Source organism: Lithobates pipiens, unplaced genomic scaffold (assembly GCF_037356315.1).
Source record: "Lithobates pipiens isolate NorthernLeopardFrog02 unplaced genomic scaffold, aLitPip1_a1.2 Scaffold_24, whole genome shotgun sequence".
Classification (NCBI taxonomy): domain Eukaryota; kingdom Metazoa; phylum Chordata; class Amphibia; order Anura; family Ranidae; genus Lithobates; species Lithobates pipiens.
In genome coordinates, this window is record NW_027507786.1 from 4770053 (window position 1) to 4793031 (window position 22979).

The 22979-nt window shown below is 49.3% G+C and overlaps 1 protein-coding gene across 1 annotated transcript in view; it reads left to right on the plus strand.

Annotated features, from left to right (window-relative positions):
* The first annotated feature begins 1228 nt into the window (after positions 1-1228).
* Positions 1229-22979, plus strand: part of SPTY2D1 (SPT2 chromatin protein domain containing 1) — a 43400-nt gene continuing 21649 nt past the window's right edge. The window contains 3 exon segments of the mRNA XM_077453431.1: positions 1229-1288; positions 20101-20136; positions 20138-20216. Coding sequence (XP_077309557.1) covers positions 1229-1288; positions 20101-20136; positions 20138-20216 — 175 coding nt within the window.

The window sequence follows — 22979 nt, forward strand, 5'->3', positions numbered from 1 at the left end:
CAGGTTAGTAGATTGGTTTGGCAAGAACGATTCTTCATGAATTCATGCTGATTACTGCTAATGATACCGTTCTCATCATTACTAAAATCTTGTATATAGTCCCTTCTCATCCTCTCCAATAGTTTACACACTATTGATGTTGGCAGTCGGTCAGGTAGCAGCTTTCTGATGGGTAGTGGCTATATGATAGAACACAGCAATTCTTTTTTTACATTCAGCTGTTGGGGGGGGGAGGGGGTTGTGGTGCAAATTTTACAAGCCAAAAGCGCTTGTCAACCACACTGCAAAGCGCACAGAATTGGGGGAGCATTTTTAGTGCTCATTAAACGCTTATCAACTGCACCTTTTACTTTCATTAATGCCATAGGCGCATTCAAAAAGTGTCAGTATTTTGTGCAAGTGTGAGCAGGCCCATTATCTTTATTTTTTTCTTAATGCTTGAAAGCCATGGTTATAAGTTATGAACCAGACAGCGGCCATGTTGGTTGAGGGCAAACGCCTAACTCACTGCTGTGTTTCGTCAGATTATGCCACCCTTCAGATTGGGCGACCTGTCCCATTTTGTCATGGATGGGACGGTCCATCACCGCCATCTTGGTACACCCCGCACTCCTCCATAGTAAGGATACAGTGAGAAGGCTGCAAGCGGACATCTTGTTACACCCACTGGAGTCTTGCATTTCACATTATTTTTAAAAGTAAATGGAGCTTATATAGAGAAATTCAGTATTGTAAAATACAGCTCATTTTAAAAGCAGCGGCAAGCCCGTTGATCTCACAGGTTTGCTAATCTGACAGAACACCGCTGCTTTGAAAATTCAACATCAAAACGGATTTCAAAATAATGAATTTCACTACATAAGCTGAGTTTACTGTTAAAAATAAGAATTAAATGCAAGACTCCGGTGGGTATAACAAGATGTCTGCTACCCGCCTTCTCACTGTATCCTTACTGTGGACGAGTGCGGGGTGTACCAACATGGTTGCAACTGAATGTCAGTTCCGTTAGAAAACATGTGACGTGTCGCCGAAACACCGCCTCCCTGTAAACTACTTCCGCTGGGTCGTCTGCTGGCAGAATGGCGCCGCGTAGGCCTCAGTGCTGGCGGAAATGACGTCGGCAGTAGCGCTCTGGTAGTTTCTGGCAGTGAAGTGCGTCACTCGGAGGGTCGGGAAGCGGCTGCTGGCGGAGGGTTCCCCGGAGGGGGGAAGCAGCGGAGGGCCCGGGATGGATTTCTATAAAGTGATGAAGGTGGCTGCGGCCCAGAGCAGCGGAGATGGCAGCACGGTGAGAGAGGGGGGCAGATTGGAGACATATGGGGGGGTGAGATTGTCCTGATGGGGGAGGGGAGCAATATATATGAGGTGGGGGCAGGGTGTCTTGAATGAGGGGGGCTTATTGGAGATCTCAGGGGGGATTGGGGACAGTTCAGAGGGGACTGAGGGCCCTCTACTGACTGGGGGGGGGTAAATTTGGCTTGGAGAGGGGGTAAATGGGGTTCTGTGGTGACGTGGAAGGGGTTGGTAAATGGGGGGGGGGGGGGCTGTAGTGATGTGGAAGGGGTTGGTAAATGGGGGAGGGGGCCTGTAGTGATGTGGAAGGGGATGGTAAATATGGGGGGGGCTGTAGTGATGTGGAAGGGGTTGGTAAATCGGGGGGGGGGGCCTGTAGTGATGTGGAAGGGGTTGGTAAATGGGGGGGGGGCCTGTAGTGATGTGGAAGGGGTTGGTAAATGGGGGGGGGGGCCTGTAGTGATGTGGAAGGGGTTGGTAAATGGGGGGGGGGGCCTGTAGTGATGTGGAAGGGGTTGGTAAATGGGGGGGGGCCTGTAGTGATGTGGAAGGGGTTGGCAAATGGGGGGGGGGGGCCTGTAGTGATGTGGAAGGGGTTGGTAAATGGGGGGGGGGGGGGCCTGTAGTGATGTGGAAGGGGTTGGTAAATGGGGGGGGGCCTGTAGTGATGTGGAAGGGGTTGGCAAATGGGGGGGGGGGCCTGTAGTGATGTGGAAGGGGTTGGTAAATGGGGGGGGGGGCCTGTAGTGATGTGGAAGGGGTTGGTAAATGGGGGGGGGGGCCTGTAGTGATGTGGAAGGGGTTGGTAAATGGGGGGGGGCCTGTAGTGATGTGGAAGGGGTTGGTAAATGGGGGGGGGGCCTGTAGTGATGTGGAAGGGGTTGGTAAATGGGGGGGGGGCCTGTAGTGATGTGGAAGGGGTTGGTAAATGGGGGGGGGGGGCCTGTAGTGATGTGGAAGGGGTTGGTAAATGGGGGGGGGCCTGTAGTGATGTGGAAGGGGTTGGCAAATGGGGGGGGGGCCTGTAGTGATGTGGAAGGGGTTGGTAAATGGGGGGGGGGCCTGTAGTGATGTGGAAGGGGTTGGTAAATGGGGGGGGGGGGCCTGTAGTGATGTGGAAGGGGTTGGTAAATGGGGGGGGGGGCCTGTAGTGATGTGGAAGGGGTTGGTAAATGGGGGGGGGGGCCTGTAGTGATGTGGAAGGGGTTGGTAAATGGGGGGGGCCTGTAGTGATGTGGAAGGGGTTGGTAAATGGGGGGGGGCCTGTAGTGATGTGGAAGGGGTTGGTAAATGGGGGGGGGGGGCCTGTAGTGATGTGGAAGGGGTTGGTAAATGGGGGGGGGGGCCTGTAGTGATGTGGAAGGGGTTGGTAAATGGGGGGGGGGCCTGTAGTGATGTGGAAGGGGTTGGTAAATGGGGGGGGGGGGGCCTGTAGTGATGTGGAAGGGGTTGGTAAATGGGGGGGGGGGCCTGTAGTGATGTGGAAGGGGTTGGTAAATGGGGGGGGCCTGTAGTGATGTGGAAGGGGTTGGTAAATGGGGGGGGGCCTGTAGTGATGTGGAAGGGGTTGGTAAATGGGGGGGGGGCCTGTAGTGATGTGGAAGGGGTTGGTAAATGGGGGGGGGGGGCCTGTAGTGATGTGGAAGGGGTTGGTAAATGGGGGGGGGCCTGTAGTGATGTGGAAGGGGTTGGTAAATGGGGGGGGGGGCCTGTAGTGATGTGGAAGGGGTTGGTAAATGGGGGGGGGGGGCCTGTAGTGATGTGGAAGGGGTTGGTAAATGGGGGGGGGGCCTGTAGTGATGTGGAAGGGGTTGGTAAATGGGGGGGGGGGGCCTGTAGTGATGTGGAAGGGGTTGGTAAATGGGGGGGGGGGGCCTGTAGTGATGTGGAAGGGGTTGGTAAATGGGGGGGGGGGGGCCTGTAGTGATGTGGAAGGGGTTGGTAAATGGGGGGGGGGGGGCCTGTAGTGATGTGGAAGGGGTTGGTAAATGGGGGGGGGGGGGCCTGTAGTGATGTGGAAGGGGTTGGTAAATGGGGGGGGCCTGTAGTGATGTGGAAGGGGTTGGTAAATGGGGGGGGCCTGTAGTGATGTGGAAGGGGTTGGTAAATGGGGGGGGCCTGTAGTGATGTGGAAGGGGTTGGTAAATCGGGGGGGGGGGGCCTGTAGTGATGTGGAAGGGGTTGGTAAATCGGGGGGGGGGCCTGTAGTGATGTGGAAGGGGTTGGTAAATGGGGGGGGGCCTGTAGTGATGTGGAAGGGGTTGGTAAATGGGGGGGGGGCCTGTAGTGATGTGGAAGGGGTTGGTAAATCGGGGGGGGGGGGGGCTGTAGTGATGTGGAAGGGGTTGGTAAATCGGGGGGGGGGGGGGCCTGTAGTGATGTGGAAGGGGTTGGTAAATGGGGGGGGGCCTGTAGTGATGTGGAAGGGGTTGGTAAATGGGGGGGGGGCCTGTAGTGATGTGGAAGGGGTTGGTAAATGGGGGGGGGGCCTGTAGTGATGTGGAAGGGGTTGGTAAATGGGGGGGGGGCTGTAGTGATGTGGAAGGGGTTGGTAAATGGGGGGGGCCTGTAGTGATGTGGAAGGGGTTGGTAAATGGGGGGGGGGCCTGTAGTGATGTGGAAGGGGTTGGTAAATGGGGGGGGGGGGCTGTAGTGATGTGGAAGGGGTTGGTAAATGGGGGGGGGGGGCTGTAGTGATGTGGAAGGGGTTGGTAAATGGGGGGGGCCTGTAGTGATGTGGAAGGGGTTGGTAAATGGGGGGTGGGGGCTGTAGTGATGTGGAAGGGGTTGGTAAATCGGGGGGGGGGGCCTGTAGTGATGTGGAAGGGGTTGGTAAATGGGGGGGGCCTGTAGTGATGTGGAAGGGGTTGGTAAATGGGGGGGGGGGGGGCCTGTAGTGATGTGGAAGGGGTTGGTAAATGGGGGGGGGGCCTGTAGTGATGTGGAAGGGGTTGGTAAATGGGGGGGTGGGCCTGTAGTGATGTGGAAGGGATTGGTAAATGGGGGGGGGGGGTTATCCTGTACGGAGGGAATTGGTAAATGGAGGCCTGTATTGGCTTGGGGGGGGGGGGGGCGGGTAAAATGAGGTCTTGTACTAACTGGGGGGGGGGGGGGGGGGTTCCTGTACTGGGTGATATCAGTCTGCTGGGTGACAGGTCCAGTCTTTGCTCTCTTGCAGACCCACGGCTGCCTCTGGTATGTCACACTGTGTTGGATTCCCCCTGCTGCCTGCTGTGGTTCCTCCCGGCTATTACATACTATAGTACACAGTAGTGAGTAGTGGCCAGTAGGTGGAACCACAGGGGACACCCCCTCCACCACTCACATAATTCACTGCTTTTTTTTTCCCGGGGAATGGAGTGTGAGGGATCTGCCAACGCTGACTTTCTATTGGTGAATACTGCGGGGTGTCATCTTCATCCTTCACTGACCAGTAAGTGTACAGGAAGTGTCCGGGTGTCTGCATGCTGCTTCCAGCTCAGTGAAGGATGACGATGACAGCGGTGGAAGCATTGGGTGAAATCTAGCTGGTTGGGGGATGGGGGGAGGTCCTCCTGGAGAGGATTCCTTCACAAATGTGTGATATATGAATGTTGGTCAGAAGGGTTCAAGCAGCTGTGGGTGACGTAGAATACAGGCCACATCTCTGGGGGGAGGGGAAGTGTGCTGCTGGGTGGTCTGTCTAGGATATTTGCTATTCTCATACTCTCACCGGGCACTTTATTAGGTACACCTGTTCAATTGCTCGGTAACCCGAATTGCTAATCGGCCAATCGTATGGCAGCAACTCTATGCATCTAGACGTGGTGAAGATGACTTGCTGAAGTTTAAACTGAGCATCAGAATGGGGAAGAAAGGGGATTTAAGGGACTTTGAACGTGGCGTGGTGGTTGGTGAAAGACGGGCTGGTCTACTGTGATTTGCACACACAACCATCTCTCGGGTTTACAGAGAATGGTGGGAAAAGAAAATATCCAGTGAGCGGCAGTTGTGTGAAGGAAAATGCCTTGTTGAGGTCAGAGGAGAATGGGCAGATCTGGTTCCAGGTGATGGAAAGACAACAGTAACTCAAATAACCGCTTTTTACACCCGAGGTATGCAGAATACCATCTCTGAACACACAACACATCAATCCTTGAAGCAGATGGGCTACAGCAGCAGAAGACCACACCGGGTGCCACTCCTGTCAGCTAAGAACAGGAAACTGAGGCTACAATTGGCACAGGATCACCAAAATTGGACAATAGAAGATTGGAAAAACATTGCCTGGCCTGATGAGTCTGGATTTCAGATGCAACATTCAGATGGTGGGGTCAGAATTTGGCGCATGGATCCATCCTGCCTTGTATCACCGGTTCAGGCTGGTGGAGGGGGTGTAATGGTGTGGTGGGGGGATATTTTCCTGGCACACTTTGGGCCCCTTAGTACCAATTGATCATGGTTTAAACACCACGGCCTACCTGAGTATTGTTGCTGACCATGTCCATCCCTTTATGACTACAGTGTCCCCATCTTCTGATGGCTCCTTCCAGCAGGATAATGCACCATGTCACAAAGCTCCAATCATCTCACCACTGGACAATGAGGTCCCTCCACACTCACCAGATCTCATCCAATGGTCTCCACACTCACCAGATCTCATCCAATGGTCTCCACACTCACCAGATCTCATCCAATGGTCTCCACACTCACCAGATCTCATCCAATGGTCTCCACACTCACCACATCTCATCCAATGGTCTCCACACTCACCACATCTCATCCAATGGTCTCCACACTCACCACATCTCATCCAATGGTCTCCACACTCACCACATCTCATCCAATGGTCTCCACACTCACCACATCTCATCCAATGGTCTCCACACTCACCACATCTCATCCAATGGTCTCCACACTCACCACATCTCATCCAATGGCCTCCACACTCACCACATCTCATCCAATGGTCTCCACACTCACCACATCTCATCCAATGGCCTCCACACTCACCACATCTCATCCAATGGTCTCCACACTCACCACATCTCATCCAATGGTCTCCACACTCACCACATCTCATCCAATGGTCTCCACACTCACCACATCTCATCCAATGGTCTCCACACTCACCACATCTCATCCAATGGTCTCCACACTCACCACATCTCATCCAATGGTCTCCACACTCACCACATCTCATCCAATGGTCTCCACACTCACCACATCTCATCCAATGGTCTCCACACTCACCACATCTCATCCAATAGCCTCCACACTCACCACATCTCATCCAATGGCCTCCACACTCACCACATCTCATCCAATGGTCTCCACACTCACCACATCTCATCCAATGGTCTCCACACTCACCACATCTCATCCAATGGTCTCCACACTCACCACATCTCATCCAATGGCCTCCACACTCACCACATCTCATCCAATGGCCTCCACACTCACCACATCTCATCCAATGGAGTGCCTCTGGGATGTGGTGGAATGGAAGATTGGCAGCCGCTGTGTGATGTTATCATGTCACTATGGAGCAAAATCTCTGAGTAACGTTTCCAACACCTTGTTGTATCTATGCCACCAAGAATGAAGGTAAAGGGGCGCTGCAGCGCTAAAAATAGCGAAGGAGCCGCTGCCGTCTCTCCAGTGTGAGCCCCGAGGGTTTTTACACTGGAGCGGTGTGCTGGCAGGACGGTAAAAAAGTCCTGCAAGCAGTATCTTTGGAGCGGTGTGTAAATGCATCAAAATATCAAAAACAGACACGTTCTTATTTAACCTCTTCCCACCCACGCTATAGCCGAATGACGGCTACAGCACGGGCCTCAATTGCTGGGAGGGCATCAATAGACGTCGTCTTGTGTGTGAGCTGCCTGCGTGTCCCCTGCTGGGGGCGCACTGTGATCAGTGAGACTCGGCTGATCACAGATCGGGGTGAGGGGCCGATCCTGGCCACTTGCCACCTGACCAGCTGTCAGCCAATGACAGCTGATCACGTGATGTAATCGGCTTCCCTGTCAGAGTGAGTGAGTGTGGGGGGGGAACCGATCTCTGACCACTGACAGAGGGACATTGGTCTCGAACAGGGAGAGGCACTGCTGCTGTGTAGTGCCGCCTGCCAGTGGCCAGCAGTGCCAGATATAGGTGCATAACAGTGCTGCCCACCAATGCTACCTGTCATTGCCCATTAGTGAAGGAGAAAAGTGACCTGTTAATCTTATAACAAACGATGAAACTGTTTTACTTTCAGGGCCAGTTCACACCAGATGCAGTTCCATTCAGTTCCGTGCACTTTTTTTTTTTTCTGCACTAAAAATGCATGCACAGTGTTTTTCCATGTATTCCAATGGCTCTAGTTCACACCATGCAGTCAGTTTCTGGTGCAGAAAAAACGTAACTGTACGGAACTGCATCTGGTGTGAACTGGCCCTCAAAATTTTCGGTCTTTTATTTTTTGTAAAAAAAAAACAAAAAAAAAACAGTGATCAAATACCACCAAAAGAAAGCTCTATTTGTAGGAAAAAAATTATAAAAATGTTGTTTGGGTACAGTGTTACACGACCGCGCAATTGTGATTGAAATTGTGACAGCGCTGAAAATTGGCCTGGGCAGGAAGGGGTGAAAGTGTCCTGTAAGCAAGTGGTTAAGAATAAAGAGGAGAAAAAAAATGCACTGGACTGCGTCAAAAACGCGACTGCAGAAAAGCATGTGGGACGCATCCAGACTGCGTTTTTTTCTATGGTGTGGAGTGATTGACAGCTGAGCAGCCTAAGCACAGATGGAGAAATCTCGTTCAAGTGGCAGCTTTAGTTTGGTAAGGCTCCAGTTACTTCTTCTGTGACTTGTGCAACCTCTTTGGACTGCAAAGTCGCATGACAAGTCGCACCCCACGTTCCCCATGGAGTACCGTTCATATCTGTGCAACTTAGTCGCAGCAAATTGACAGTAGTTCCTGCACTACTTTGGTCTGACTTTCATGCAACTTGAGGGTCCTAATCCCCGTGCACACGATCGGAAATCCCGCCAACAAAAGTCCGATGTGAGCTTTTGGTCGGACATTCTGACCGTGTGTGCGCTCCATCGGACTTTGGCTGGCGAAATCCCCCCCCCCCAGCAAAAGACTGAGAGCAGGGTCTCTATTTTTCCCTGACGGAAAAAGTACCGATCGTCTGTAGCAATTCCGACGTGCAAAATTCCTACGCATGTTCGGAAACAATTCGCATGCTCAGAAACATTGAACTTAATTTTCTCGGCTCGTCATAGTGTTGTAGGTCACCGTGTTCTTGATGGTCGAAAGTTCAGAGAACTTTTTGTGTGTGACCCGTGTGTATGCAAGACTAGCTTGAGCGGAATTCCATCGGAAAAACCATCCAAGGATTTTTCTGATGAAAACTCAGATTGTGTGTACGCAGAACTAGACTTTAGTGTAAACCCTCAAAAGGTGCACCTGCATGATATATACGTGCAACTTTGTAGAGCACAGACCATCACGAGCCCTACTCCGAGCCCTACTCCGAGCCCGCACAAGTATAATCGGACTCTACAATCTATAATCTACAAGTGATTATAAAAGCAGACTGAGTCCGCCCTCCGAGTCCGCCCTCCGAGTCCGCCCTCCGAGTCCGCCCTCCGAGTCCGCCCTCCGAGTCCGCCCTCCGAGTCCGCCCTCCGAGTCCGCCCTCCGAGTCCGCCCTCCGAGTCCGCCCTCCGAGTCCGCCCTCCGAGTCCGCCCTCCGAGTCCGCCCTCCGAGTCCGCCCTCCGAGTCCGCCCTCCGAGTCCGCCCTCCGAGTCCGCCCTCCGAGTCCGCCCTCCGAGTCCGCCCTCCGAGTCCGCCCTCCGAGTCCGCCCTCCGAGTATCGATCAGACTCTACAAGTGATTATAAAAGCAGACTGTAATGTGTGGTCGTCTATAGCAGTGTTTCTCAACTCCAGTCCTCAAGGCGCCCCAACAGGTCATGTTTTCAGGTTTTCACTTATTTTGCACAGGTGATTTGATCAATTTCACTGCTTGGTAATTACCACAGCCGTTTTATCTGAGGGAAATCCTTAAAACATGACCTGTCGGGACGCCTTGAGGACTGGAGTTGAAACACTGCTCTATAGACTGGATTTGCAGCTTCCTGTACTAATATTTCCTCAAAGCAATACATTTTTTTTTCTTTTTTGTGCATAGTCCTATGAACGTCCTCAACTTGTTGGTTTTTGTGTTTAGTATGTTAGAATTCTGAATGTATAAATCCCCCGCCATGATGGATCTTCTCAGCAGAGCTTCCAGTTCACACTTCTCCCGTCTTCATCCCTCTTTTTAGGACTCAGGTTGTCCTTCAGAAGCAGCAGCTGTTGCGTCAGTCCAGGTAATGGCGGAGAGGACTTTTGCGGCCTGCATGGTGGATTGGCAGCGCTGGCAGAGAGCGTGTGAGACTAACAGCTGGGTCTGCGGATCACGCTATTGGCTGACAGCTGAGCCTCAGCAGTTCATGTTACACGTCTTGTATTTTGTTGCACGCTTTGAATAGAAAGCCGGCACTGCAGCTTTAATAAGAAATGTATAATTTATATAAAGGGTTATAAAGCTGGACGGTGCTGCTCGGAGGATGAGTAATGTTTGTCTGCTTGTACACGAGGCGCTGTGTGTAGGGGGGGGGGGGGGTGGTGCTTCGTCAGCAGCTGACTGTCCAAATCATCTGTTGGCTCCGTAGTCTCCCAGAGACCTGTTGTTGAGCAGATGAGCCGGAGAGCTATTTTCAGCCGCTGTCAGCTCTGCTCTCCTGTGAATTAACTTCATTGCTAATCCTTCCTCTAGTAAAGCGGGTTTAGGGAAGCGGCACACCGTGGTTTTATATTATTATATCCCAAAAAATCTTTTCCTGCCAGGATTTTTTTTTTTAATTTTTTTTTTTTTACTGTTTTATCATTTAGGGCACGATCATGCTTGTGTGTTTAATAACGTGTTTTTATTGTACATTTCTTAGTGCTTTTGAGGCTTTTGTGTAGTGAATTGGAGTGTTTTTTAATGCATTGCTGAGTGTTTGTTTATTTTTATTTTGCATGAAAAGTGCATTTAAAGAAATGGTCTCCAAACTGCGGCCCCCGGGGCCTGATGTGGCCCTTTTGCTCACCTTTATCTGATCCCTGGGACACTTATCCTCCCACTAACCCCAACAGTGGGGTTGCCGTTCCTGGCGCCAGCAATGGGGCGCTTTGTTTAGAAAGTTTTGAGACCCCTGATTTAAAGATTTGCACAATAATTGCCCTTCCTTTCTCTCCCCTGCAAAGGGTTAAATGCTCGCCAAGGGGGTAGAGGTGTAAGGTGATATACTTAACTTTATAGCTCCTTTTGACGCTCTCCTTCCCCCTGACTCTCTGGGTTGTGGGCAGTCCCTTGCCATTCTGGTACACATCGTGTGACTGCCGGGTGGAGAGTCTTGAAGAGGCTTCGAGGGACGGGTCACACGGATTCTGCCGGATTGAGGAGTAAGGTATTACATATTATTCCTCTGCCTCCTAAGACGTAATGAGCATTTAACCCCTGTAATGCAATTCCTGAAGTTGGGATTTACAGTGAGTGGTAAATGCTTAAAGCTTAGTGTTGTATTTAATGTCCTTTTAAATAGTTCCAAGTCGGCCCAAACAAACTATTTACTGCACTAACAGGTGCACTTACTGGGTGCCCTGTATTATTTGTATGTACTCTCAGCTACATAGAGCAGGGATGGCAAACTCAATTTCATCATGAGCAGTGTCAGAAGTATGGTTGCCCTCAAAGGGCCGGTTGTATCTGGGGTGCACTACATACAGAGTGCACGATTCAGGACTGCAGAGTGCGGTGTTGAGGAGTGCATTACTTGCGAAGTTCAGGACTCCGCTGTGTACTAGGTGCATTGCGTGCAGTGTTCAGGACTCCGCTGTGTACTAGGTGCATTGCGTGCAGGGTTCAGGACTCCGCTGTGTACTAGGTGCATTGCGTGCAGGGTTCAGGACTCCGCTGTGTACTAGGTGCATTGCGTGCAGGGTTCAGGACTCCGCTGTGTACTAGGTGCATTGCGTGCAGTGTTCAGGACTCCGCTGTGTACTAGGTGCATTGCGTGCAGGGTTCAGGACTCCGCTGTGTACTAGGTGCATTGCGTGCAGGGTTCAGGACTCCGCTGTGTACTAGGTGCATTGCGTGCAGGGTTCAGGACTCCGCTGTGTACTAGGTGCATTGCGTGCAGGGTTCAGGACTCCGCTGTGTACTAGGTGCATTGCGCGCAGGGTTCAGGACTCTGCTGTGTACTAGGTGCATTGCGCGCAGGGTTCAGGACTCCGCTGTGTACTAGGTGCATTGCGCGCAGGGTTCAGGACTCCGCTGTGTACTAGGTGCATTGCGCGCAGGGTTCAGGACTCCGCTGTGTACTAGGTGCATTGCGCGCAGGGTTCAGGACTCCGCTGTGTACTAGGTGCATTGCGCGCAGGGTTCAGGACTCCGCTGTGTACTAGGTGCATTGCGCGCAGGGTTCAGGACTCCGCTGTGTACTAGGTGCATTGCGCGCAGGGTTCAGGACTCCGCTGTGTACTAGGTGCATTGCGCGCAGGGTTCAGGACTCCGCTGTGTACTAGGTGCATTGCGTGCAGGGTTCAGGACTCCGCTGTGTACTAGGTGCATTGCGTGCAGGGTTCAGGACTCCGCTGTGTACTAGGTGCATTGCGCGCAGGGTTCAGGACTCCGCTGTGTACTAGGTGCATTGCGCGCAGGGTTCAGGACTCCGCTGTGTACTAGGTGCATTGCGTGCAGGGTTCAGGCATGCGTTAGGCACAGAGTGCAGTATTCATGGAGTTTGTAACCGCAAACCCCCCCCCCCCCCCCCCATAAAGCTTTCTCGCAACTTTCACCTACCGTATATACTCGAGTATAAGCCGAGATTTTCAGCCTCTTTTTTGAGGCTGAAAGTGCCCCCCTCGGCTTATACTCGAGTCATCACCGTCTGACTGCTCGATCAGCGTATCGAGCAGACAGACAGCGGACATACTACAATTTGAAAGCCGCGCCTCCGCCTCCGCCTGTGATAGGCGGAACACTGAATTTCCCAGCAGCCTGTGTTCCGCCTATCACGGACATCGTCTCATCCTCGTCCGTAGTACGAGGATGAGACGATGTCCGTGATAGGCGGAACACAGGCTGCTGGGAAATTCAGTGTTCCGCCTATCACAGGCGAAGGCGGAGGCGCGGCTTTCGAATTGTAGTATGTCCGCCGAGGCGCCGACGAAGAGCGGCGATCCTGGCAAGGCACGGGACGGAGGCAAGGCAAGGCACGGGACGGCAAGGAGGCAAGGCACGACACGGGACGGAGGCAAGGAGGCAAGGCACGGCACGGGACGGAGGCAAGGAGGCAAGGCACGGGACGGAGGCTCGGGACACAGGTAGGCTGGACACACACACACACACACACACACACACACACACACACAGGGATGGATGGATGGAGACACACACACACAGGGATGGATGGATGGATGGACACACACACACACAGGGATGGATGGATGGAGACACACACACACAGGGATGGATGGATGGATGGACACACACACACACAGGGATGGATGGATGGACACACACACACAGGGATGGACGGACACACAGGGATGGACGGACACACAGGGACGGACACACACACAGGGATGGACAGGCATGTCTCACCCTCGGCTTATACACGAGTCAATAAGTTTGCCAGTTTTTTTGGGGGTAAATTGGGGGCCTCGGCTTATATTCGGGTCGGCCTATACTCGAGTATATACGGTACCGGGCCCAGCTGTAGTACCTCCCTGTGTAGGCAAAATTACTACCTTTTGTATATGCAGGGAGGTCGTTCTTTCTTTTGGATCAGGCATGTCCAAAGTCCGTTCCGGTTTAATGTTGCCTCACTGGAAATTTGGATATATCTTTTGTGGCCCCCAATGAATCCCAGAATGCAGTGCATCCTGCCCCCTCCCTGTCTCCTTCGTTATATATACCCGTGGGGGCAGGACGAGCGCCATTAGATTACATACAAGAGAATCTCCTGTTTACTTGGCGGCTTCTGTAATAGGAAGTTCTGTCTATCATAGGAGGCGGGACTTTGTATTAAAGAGGCCGCTGAGTAAACAGGAGATTCTCCTGTATGTAATCTGTTGGTACTCGTCCTCCCTCCCTGTCCCCTCCAAGGCTACAGATGGGCATGGGACAGGTTGCACTGGTGAGGCTGCATTCATGGGCACTGACCCTTATTTTGCTTCAGTTCTTTAAAATGTTTTTTTTTTCCTGAAATCTCCCTCTTAAAGTGAAGGTGCGTGTTATAGGCCAATAAATAGGGTATATCCAAATAACACGCTCAAACTCATCCTTAGACTCTTCACCACACAGGCCCAAAGGCAAGAGAATTCTTGTTGGGCCCTGTATTCATTTCCATTTCATTTTAATGGTTTAAAGAATGTCAAGCAAAATGGTCGGCCCTCGCGCGTGTTCACATCATCAAATCGGGCCCTCTTTGAAAATAGTTTGGACACTCCTGTCTTAGATTCTGGAGATTCTGTGCCCCACTGTGAGTGCGTCCAGAACCACTGAGGGCAAAGCTGCCCTTTTGCAAACACAGAAGGCTTCTCTATTTACAAGTCTCAGCGGAGGGTGAGAGCTGGAGGTGGCAGAATGGAGTTCCGGTTCCAAAACTGGATGTGAGGTCCACGTCGGATGTGAGGGCCACGTTGCAAGGCCTGGTGGGCGGCATCCGGCCCACGGGCCTTGTGTTTGACACACGTGACACATCCAGCACTGTGCTCTGGCAGTAGAACTACCTGTCTCATTAACGGGAACCAAATAGTCGGGCTGAGAGCTGCTCAGTCATTCACAGGAAGCTTTGTATTCTATGAATGAATACAAAGCTTCCTCTGACTGAGGCAGGCAGATGTCATCACAAACTCCGCCTCAGCGATCAGAGGAAGCTTTGTATTTATTCATAGAATACGGAGCTTCCCGTGAATGGCTGGGCAGCGCTTCGCTTGTTTCTATTTTGAGTGACATGAGAAGTTCTAGTCCCACCGCACAGTGCTATATACAGTTAATATAGGGCACCCAGCAAGTGCACCTGTTTTGGCCTAAAGGGACATTAATTGTGGTGGTAGGATGTAAGGGTTGATGCACATGTGCACTGACATATGCTGTGCTGTGGAAACCCATTTATTTTGAATAGACTTTTGATAAGGCTCAAAACATGAGACCGGGCACTCATTTTAGGCAATGGAGCTGGAATACTTGTGTGTTGCAGTGCAGGCTCTATAAATGCACATTGAGGCCCCCTTTAGCATGCATAGCAAAGCGGCACTTTATTCATGAATCGCATGTTGCAGTATCGGGTGCTTAGATGTGAATCTAGCCCGGGTATCTTTTATATATCTTTATACGATATATTACATAGTTTTTGCATGTGTGTGCATGTGACCAAATGCAAAGGCATTTCTCTGCCAGTCAGGGTTAGCCTGTTCTCTGTGCTAATGTGGTTTTCCTCCGGGTACTCCCATTTCCACCCGCATTCCAAAGACATGCTGGCAGGTTATTGGGCTCCAGTCTAGACTGGCCCTACTATGTATTTGGGATAGGGACTTGCTTGAGGGCAAGGGCTGATGTGACTATACAGTATACTCATAGTAGTAATCTCCATAGCAGCCTTTTCCAATCGGGATACCCAGGCACCCTGGGGTGGGGCCTTGAGGTTTCTTCAGGGGTGCCTTGGCAAAATGCCTAAAAAAAATTGGCCAAAATTGTATACAAAGTGAGTGGAACAAGCCACAGATTTTTATTGTGCGCCATTACAACCTTCTATCTGCCGGCGTCCTAACGATCAATGACATCAGAGAATGACGGTTGCCTGCACAGCATCCTTGTTTGTCTCTCCCTGCCCCCCTCTATCCGCACTGGGGTCACATTAGCTGAGTGATGGAGAGAAACTGAGGGAGAAGAGAAACATTGGAATACTAGTCAGTACCAGTGTTCTAAAGTGTATTTGCTTTGGTAGAATAAATCGCCCTCCAACGCTGGGCATCTTATGTGTGTGTATGTTCCTGCGTTAAGTATTACGACCGTCATTTTATTCTCTAAGGTGTCTGAAAGGAAAAAAAAAAAATATATATATATATATATATATATATAAATTTAATTCGGGTGCAGTGTTGCATGACTGAGTAATTGTCATTCAAAGTGCAACAGTGCTGAAAGCTGGCCTGGGCAGGAAGAGGTTGAAAATGCCGGCATTGAAGTGGTTAAATGAGAAGTAGGGACAAAGCAGTTTTGCCCCTACTTCTGCTATGTACTTTTTGTTCTGCACTCCTATGACCTGTTTTCAGCCAACAGTGGGCTAAAGTCCGTTGTCAGCTGACATCGCTGTGCCAGTGCAGGCTCTGGAGGGATCCCAAATTTAACTACTTCAATACTGGGCACTTTCAGCTTTGTCGCACTTTGAATGACAATTACGAGGTCATGCAACACTGTACCCAAACTACATTTTTATCATTTTCTTCCCACATATAGAGCTTTATTTTGGTGGTATTTGATCCCTACTTTATTTTTTGCTAAACAAACTAAAAAATCCCAACATTATTTGGAAAAATAAATAAAAATGTCTTCGTTTTTTGGTTTATTAAATTTTGTTTTCTCCTTCACTGACGAGCACTGATGAGGCGGCACTGATATGTAGAATTGATGGGTACTGACAGGCGGCTGTGATGGGCAGGTACTGATTAGTTACTGATGGGCACTGGCACTGTTGTGGGCTCTGCCACTGTAGTGGGTACTGATTGGCACTTAATTGGGCACTGGCAGGGGGTTATGATGGGGCACTGGGCACAGATTGGCAGCTTTTAATTACATCTGATGGGGCTGTGCTGCTAATGTGCTGATTATTGGCACAGACCCACCCCCCCCCCCCCCCCCCGACAGGGAGAGCCGCCAGTCGGCTCTCCTTGTCGGTGCGAACCAAGGAATGCCGGCACATCCTGGTTCACACTGTGATTGGTCACAGCTGATCACGAGGCAAGAAGCCTCTGATCGGAGATGTGGCATGTCAGACTGACACGCCGCGATGCGCGCCAGCATGTTATCCTGCTGGACGTTATATGACGCCCAGTCAGGATAACAGAACCACTTCCTGGGTGTCAATCTGCTATTGACTGGGCGGGAAGTGGTTAAAGTAAAGTTCCACACAAAAGGGGTAGCTCTGCTTGTTCTCACCCTCCTTCCACTGCCACATTTAGTACTTTTTGAGACGGGGGGGGGGGGGAGGAGTAGATGCCTGTTAATACCAGGTACCAGCTCCCACTTCTGGGTAAGATGGATGATGTTCCTGGCCGCTCTGATCGGCTACTTTCCTGGCTGCTGATGGGCAGGTAAACAGGTGGAACTGAAAGTGACAAAATCATTGTTTCAGTTCCTGGGGTCACGGGGGGGGGGGGTGGGCGACATCTCTCTGTCTAGTGCCGCTGTCGTGCCATTAATTGTAGGGCGCATTTAGTGCTCGAGTGTTAATTTTGAAGGCAAGAATAAATTTATTTTGGCCAATGAAATGAACTCCCAGGCACTTTACGTGTCTAAACAAGTTAAAAGTTGAGTTCAACCCCTACAAACAAATACTGTAGCTGCTGACTTTTACTATAAGGACACTTACCTGTACAGGGATCCCACGATGGCGGCACCCCCAGCCGATTCGGCCATTGGTGCTGCCGCCAGCATCTGTAGTAAGGGAGACGGGAAATAAAGCCTTGCGGCTTCACAGCCTGTTTCCTACTGCACTTTCTGAATGGTCCCATCGTCTTCTGACTGCCTTTTGGGAGACACCGGTCCCAGGAGACGACGGGACCATTCAGAAGGTGCAGTAGGAAACTTGAATGGTCCCAGAAGACATTGGTCCCATTGTCTTCTGGGACTTGTTTCCTGGAAAACGACGGGACCATTCAGAAAGTGCAGTAGGAAACGGGCTGTAAAGGCTTTATTTTATTGTCACTCTTACTACAGATGCCGGCGGCAGCACCAATAGCCGATTGACAAATTGTCTAGGGGTGCCCGCATCGCGGGATCCCTGGACAGGTAAGTGTCCTTTATATTAACCACTTGCCATCCAGGCCAATTTTGAAATTTCTGTCCTACGTGTAAAATTCTTTTTTTTTTTGCTAGAAAAATTACATAGGACCCCTAAACATTGTGTTTAGGGCTGCAACTAATGATGATTAATTTCATAATTAATTTTCGGTTAATAACCTTAAAAAAATAAAAGAGAGAAAAAGAACACCTTGCCTCTGATGAAGCTGGCATGATGCAATGTGTAAGACCGGAGCAGATTTTATATACTGTATATATTGATTAGGGTAGGGGGTAAAGATATTGCGTATTTTTGTTCTTGGTTTCGATACACTTTAATCACCCCCCCCCCCCCCCCCCCCCCGCGACGGACACGACACCCAGTTCTGGTTTTGCATTGAGTTGGAATTTCTGCTCAGGCATACAGGTGGCTTTTTACAACTGAAACTGTACAGTACTGTTGGGTTTACTTTCAGATTTTAATCATTTCAGAAGTGAACTTTAAGAATGTGGTGATCAGTCTGTGGGGAAATTAGGCTTTTTATTTTTAAAAAAAACCTTTGATTATTCAAAAGCTGGTTAAATAATAATGGTGGTATGACATCTGAGCGAGTGATGCTCGTCAACATTTATGATCAAATTTTAAATAATTTCAGTTTTCAGCTCATCCATACTTGAATGCTATATAAAGCAGCAGTTTTGTAATGCGGGTAATAGAACGTAGCGGCTGTGTGTGCGTTGTGCTGATGACAGCTTTCATCATGAATAGCCGCAGGTGTGTCCCTGAGGATGTCGGGGCTTGACATATCCCAGGCGATGCCAATGCATCACCACCTTGTAACATTCCACAGATAAATCCTGGTAATACATTGTTGACGTTCTCTGTAGTATACTCATACGTCTTGTTACCTATTAAGGTGAGCTCTCAGAATATAAAAAAAATGAATGCAGCTCTGGGTTTATTAATATATTGTTAAAGGGGTTGTAAACCTTCATGATTTATCACCTTAATGCATCCTATGAATTAAGGTAAAAAAACGCCTGTTAGTGGCAGTGCCCCCCAACCCCCATTTTTACTTACCTGAACCATGTGTTTAAAGTGATTGTAAAGGGGGGGGGGGGGAATTATATTTATATATATATATATATATATATATATATATATATATATATATATATATATATATATATATATATTATTATTATTATTATTATTATTATTATTATTATTATTATTATTATTATTATTATTATTATTATTATTATTATTATTATTATTATTATTATTATTATTATTTATTATTATTATTATTATTATTATTATTATTATGATGATTTTTTTTTTTTTTTTTTTTTAGGAGGGAATTTTAAGGGAAAAAAAGTACATTTAAATTCCCATCAACGCAGCCTTGTCAGTGTCATTTTCAGCTTTGCCGTTTAAAAATGGTGCCACTGAGATACAGAGCCGGATGTCTTGTGTAAAAGCCGCCGAAGCCGCCCACAGCCTCACAAGCAGCGGGAGATCGGCGTATAACACGCACCCACGATTTTCCCCTGATTTAAAGGGGGAAAAAAATTCCCTCCATCTCCATCTCCCCCCCTTTGCAATCACTTTAAATGCAAGCAATGTAGGTAACTAGGTTTCACCTAGTATTAGTCTCTGTACAGCAGTGCTCAGAGGGGGAGAAAAGCAGCACAGGGAGCCAGTCGGTTCACGTGCTTGCAAGCAGTCTTCTGATAGGAAGAGAAAGCAGAGTGACTGATGAGCTCATTTCTATGTTGCCTGTCCCTCCTCCTTTCACAGGCTGGGTGCGGATCCATGACAGCCTGGGCTCAGAGGAAGTGGGTTGAAGGATGCTGGCTGTCATTCAGCTAGCATGAGCACTACCGTATTGAGGGTTTGTGCTTTTTTTTACGTCAGGAATTTAGCTACTCTGTAAGATTTGCTTGATTTTAGTAGGAGTTAAAGCCCAACACAGTGCTTGTGGTTTTCCTACAGGTTAGCTGCACTTTGCTATAGAATTCTATCATATCATGCAGGTGTGGTGCACTCTGAAAGCTCACCAAACCTGCAGGTATTAACAGAAGTCTATGACTCAGTGCAGGCAGACACCTGCACATTAGTTTGAAAGAAACCCAGTGTAGCTAGTGCACCAGTGCAGAGAAACGCTCTGCCCATTACTGTTTGAGGTCAGTTTTTTTTAAATTAAAAATCAATCTTCATTTCTTCCTTGGGATTCCTGAAGGTATGGCTGGCGGCGGCTGCTGCTCTCCCCTAGGCAGATATGGCTGGCCGGCGGTGGCGGCTGCTGCTGTCCCCTAGGCAGCTATGGCTGGCGGCTGGCAGCTGGCTGGCGGCTGCTTTTTGCTATGGGGGGTGCACCCGAGCCGAGTCACAGCACCTTGTGTCCATTCAGACACGGAGCACTGATTCAACCCCACCCTCTCTCTCCTGATTGGCTAACTGACTTTGACAGCAGCAGGAGACAATGGCGCCGCTGCTGTGTCCCAGCCAATGAGGAGGGTCCTGGATGGCTGAGGCACTCGTGGACATCGCTGGAAAGCGATGGGGCTCAGGTAAGTGTTAGGGGGTGTTGGGGGGGCTGCTACACACAGAAGGCACTTTTATCTGAATGCATTCGGATAAAACAAAAACCTTCTGACTCTACAACCCCTTTAAATTTGCAAAGAGGTCATTTGCTCGTTTTTGCTTAATTGTACTGATTGTCTTTTACAGAAGCGGTACAGCTTGGCTGTGGGCCCACCGAAGAATGGACCCAAAGGTGAAAGGGGTGCAGTCTGCAGCAGTCCGGGCTTTTCTGAGGCGGAAGGAAGAGGAGATACTCCAGAAAGGTACAATGTGATTAGTCAATCTGTCTACAAGGAAAACATTTGTTCCCTTTGACTGTTGCTGGAGATCCAACTCTCTGCTTTGCACCAAATAGAGACAGCTTTTAATATCATTTGAACGAAGTGTTCTGAATTGTATGTTCATGCAAAAAGGTTTCTAATCCATTGCATGTTGCAGATATCATACACATACAAGGGGAGGGGAACTTTATATGCAGAACATCCTTGTTTGGGTATGTGGGATTTGTGTATTTTGTTTTTTTTTTAAAGTGGTTGTAAACCCTCCATATCCCCAGTGATGCACAGAGATGGAACTTAAGTTTTACCTGTTTATCTGCAGTCTTCTCTTCCCTACACCCCATATTTTAGTTTAAAAAGTTGCACTGCCCCTTTTAATACTTTATTTCTATCACAAGGGAATCACTTGGGATAGTATGGGCTGTGACAGGTCCTCTTTATGGAGAGATTTGGGGTCTGTTAGACGCCAGATCTCTCCTCTGACCTCCAGTTGGACACAGATTGGTCTGATTGGCTGCTTCACTAGCTGGCAATAGCCAGGTGAACAAAACCAAAATAGGAAGTGATGAAACAGCACAGTGGCTCGGGAGAGCCCAGTAATGGCCAAGGCAGGAGAGGGGTGTGACTAGAGGTCGACCGATATGCGTTTTTCTCTGGCCGATGCCGATATTTAGAAATCGCGGAGGCCGATGGCCAATATATGATGGCGATTTTATTTTTTTTTATTTTTTTTCTTTCTCCCCCTTCATCTCATAAAATCTAAGTTAGACACCTTTCACACTGGGGCGTATTTCAAGCGCTTTTGGGCTAAAATAGTGCCTGTAACGTGCCTTCAAAACGGCTCCCCTGCAGTATGCGGGAAAGCCCAAGTGCTTTCACACTGAGATGCGCTGGCAGGACGTAAAAAAAAAAAAAAAAAAAAACCCTCCTGCCCATTGAAATGAATGGGCACCACTACTGAAGCGTCTACAATGCGATTTGGCAGCAGCGCTTCACAGGCACATTTAACCCCTTCCTCAGCCACTAGCTGGGTTATAAGTGCCCTGCTAGCAGCCGAATAGCGCCGCTAAAATGACGGTAAAGCGCTGCTAAAACTAGCAGCGTTTTACCGTGAAAGCAGCCTTCAGTAATAAGTGATACAGAAAATTTCTTGCATTTAAACATTTATTAAACAAAACAAACCTCCAATCAGTTCACTTGTATGTATAATTTAGATTTAAAAAAAAAAAAAAACTATATATTAAATACACAAAAACGGGTACTCAAAACTTTTGGACAAAAAAAAAGGGCTAACTACTGTTTTTTTTTTTTTTTTTTTTCTTTTTTTTTTTTTTTTTTTTTTTTTTCTTTTCGTAAAATCAGTGTATTTTTTCCCAAAAAATTGTGTTTGAAAGACCTCTGCTCAAATATCGCGTCACATAAAATATTGCAACAACCGCTATTTTATTCCCTAGGGCAGTGATGGCGAACCTTGGCACCCCAGATGTTTTGGAACTACATTTCCCATGATGCTCCACTACACTGCAGAGTGCCAGAGCATCATGGGAAATGTAGTTCCAAAACATCTGGGGTGCCAAGGTTCGCCATCACTGCCCTAGGGTCTCTGCTAAAAATATATATATATAATTTTTGGTGTTTCTAAGTGATTTTCTAGCAGAAAATACAGGATTTTCACTTGTAAGCAACAAGTGTCAGAAAAGATTTAGTCTTTAAATGGTTAAACTGAGAACTCTACACAGGGAGTTCAGTCCATTGAAAAAAGAAACATTGTATCTCTTTGATCTTTTCTTGATAGACCACCCAGAGAGGAGGAAAGTCACTCCACTGATTAACTTGAGGCAACTTACATTGACTTCTATTACAGAAGTCTTTTGCAAGGTGCGCTGAACATATACCGTATATACTCGAGTATAGGCCGACCCGAATATAAGCCGAGGCCCCCAATTTACCCCCAAAAAAACTGGCAAACTTATTGACTCGTGTATAAGCCGAGGGTGAGACATGCCTGTCCATCCCTGTGTGTGTGTCCGTCCATCCCTGTGTGTCCGTCCATCCCTGTGTGTCCGTCCATCCATCCCTGTGTGTGTCCATCCATCCATCCATCCCTGTGTGTGTGTGTCTCCATCCATCCATCCATCCATCCCTGTGTGTGTGTGTCTCCATCCATCCATCCATCCATCCCTGTGTGTGTGTGTCTCCATCCATCCATCCATCCCTGTGTGTGTGTGTGTATCCATCCATCCATCCATCCATCCCTGTGTGTGTGTGTGTATCCATCCGTGTGTGTGTGTGTGTGTGTGTGTGTGTGTGTGTCCAGCCTACCTGTGTCCCGAGCCTTTGTCCCGAGCCTCCGTCCCGTGTCGTGCCTTGCCTTCGTCCCGTCCCGTCCCGTCCTGTCCCGTCCTGTCCTGTCCCGTCCCGTGCCGTGCCTTGCCTTGCCTCCGTCCCGTGCCCTCTTCGTCGGCGGCCATTGTAAAATTCAAAAGCCGCGCCTCCTCCTTCGCCTGTGATAGGCGGAACACTGAATTTCCCAGCAGCCTGTGTTCCGCCTATCACAGACGTCGTATCATCCTCGTCCGTAGTACGAGGATGATACGACGTCCGTGATAGGCGGAACACAGGCTGCTGGGAAATTCAGTGTTCCGCCTATCACAGGCGAAGGCGGAGCCGGAGGCGCGGCTTTTGAATCAGAATGGCCGCTGTCTGTCTGCTCGACATGCTGATCGAGCGGGCAGACAGCGATGACTC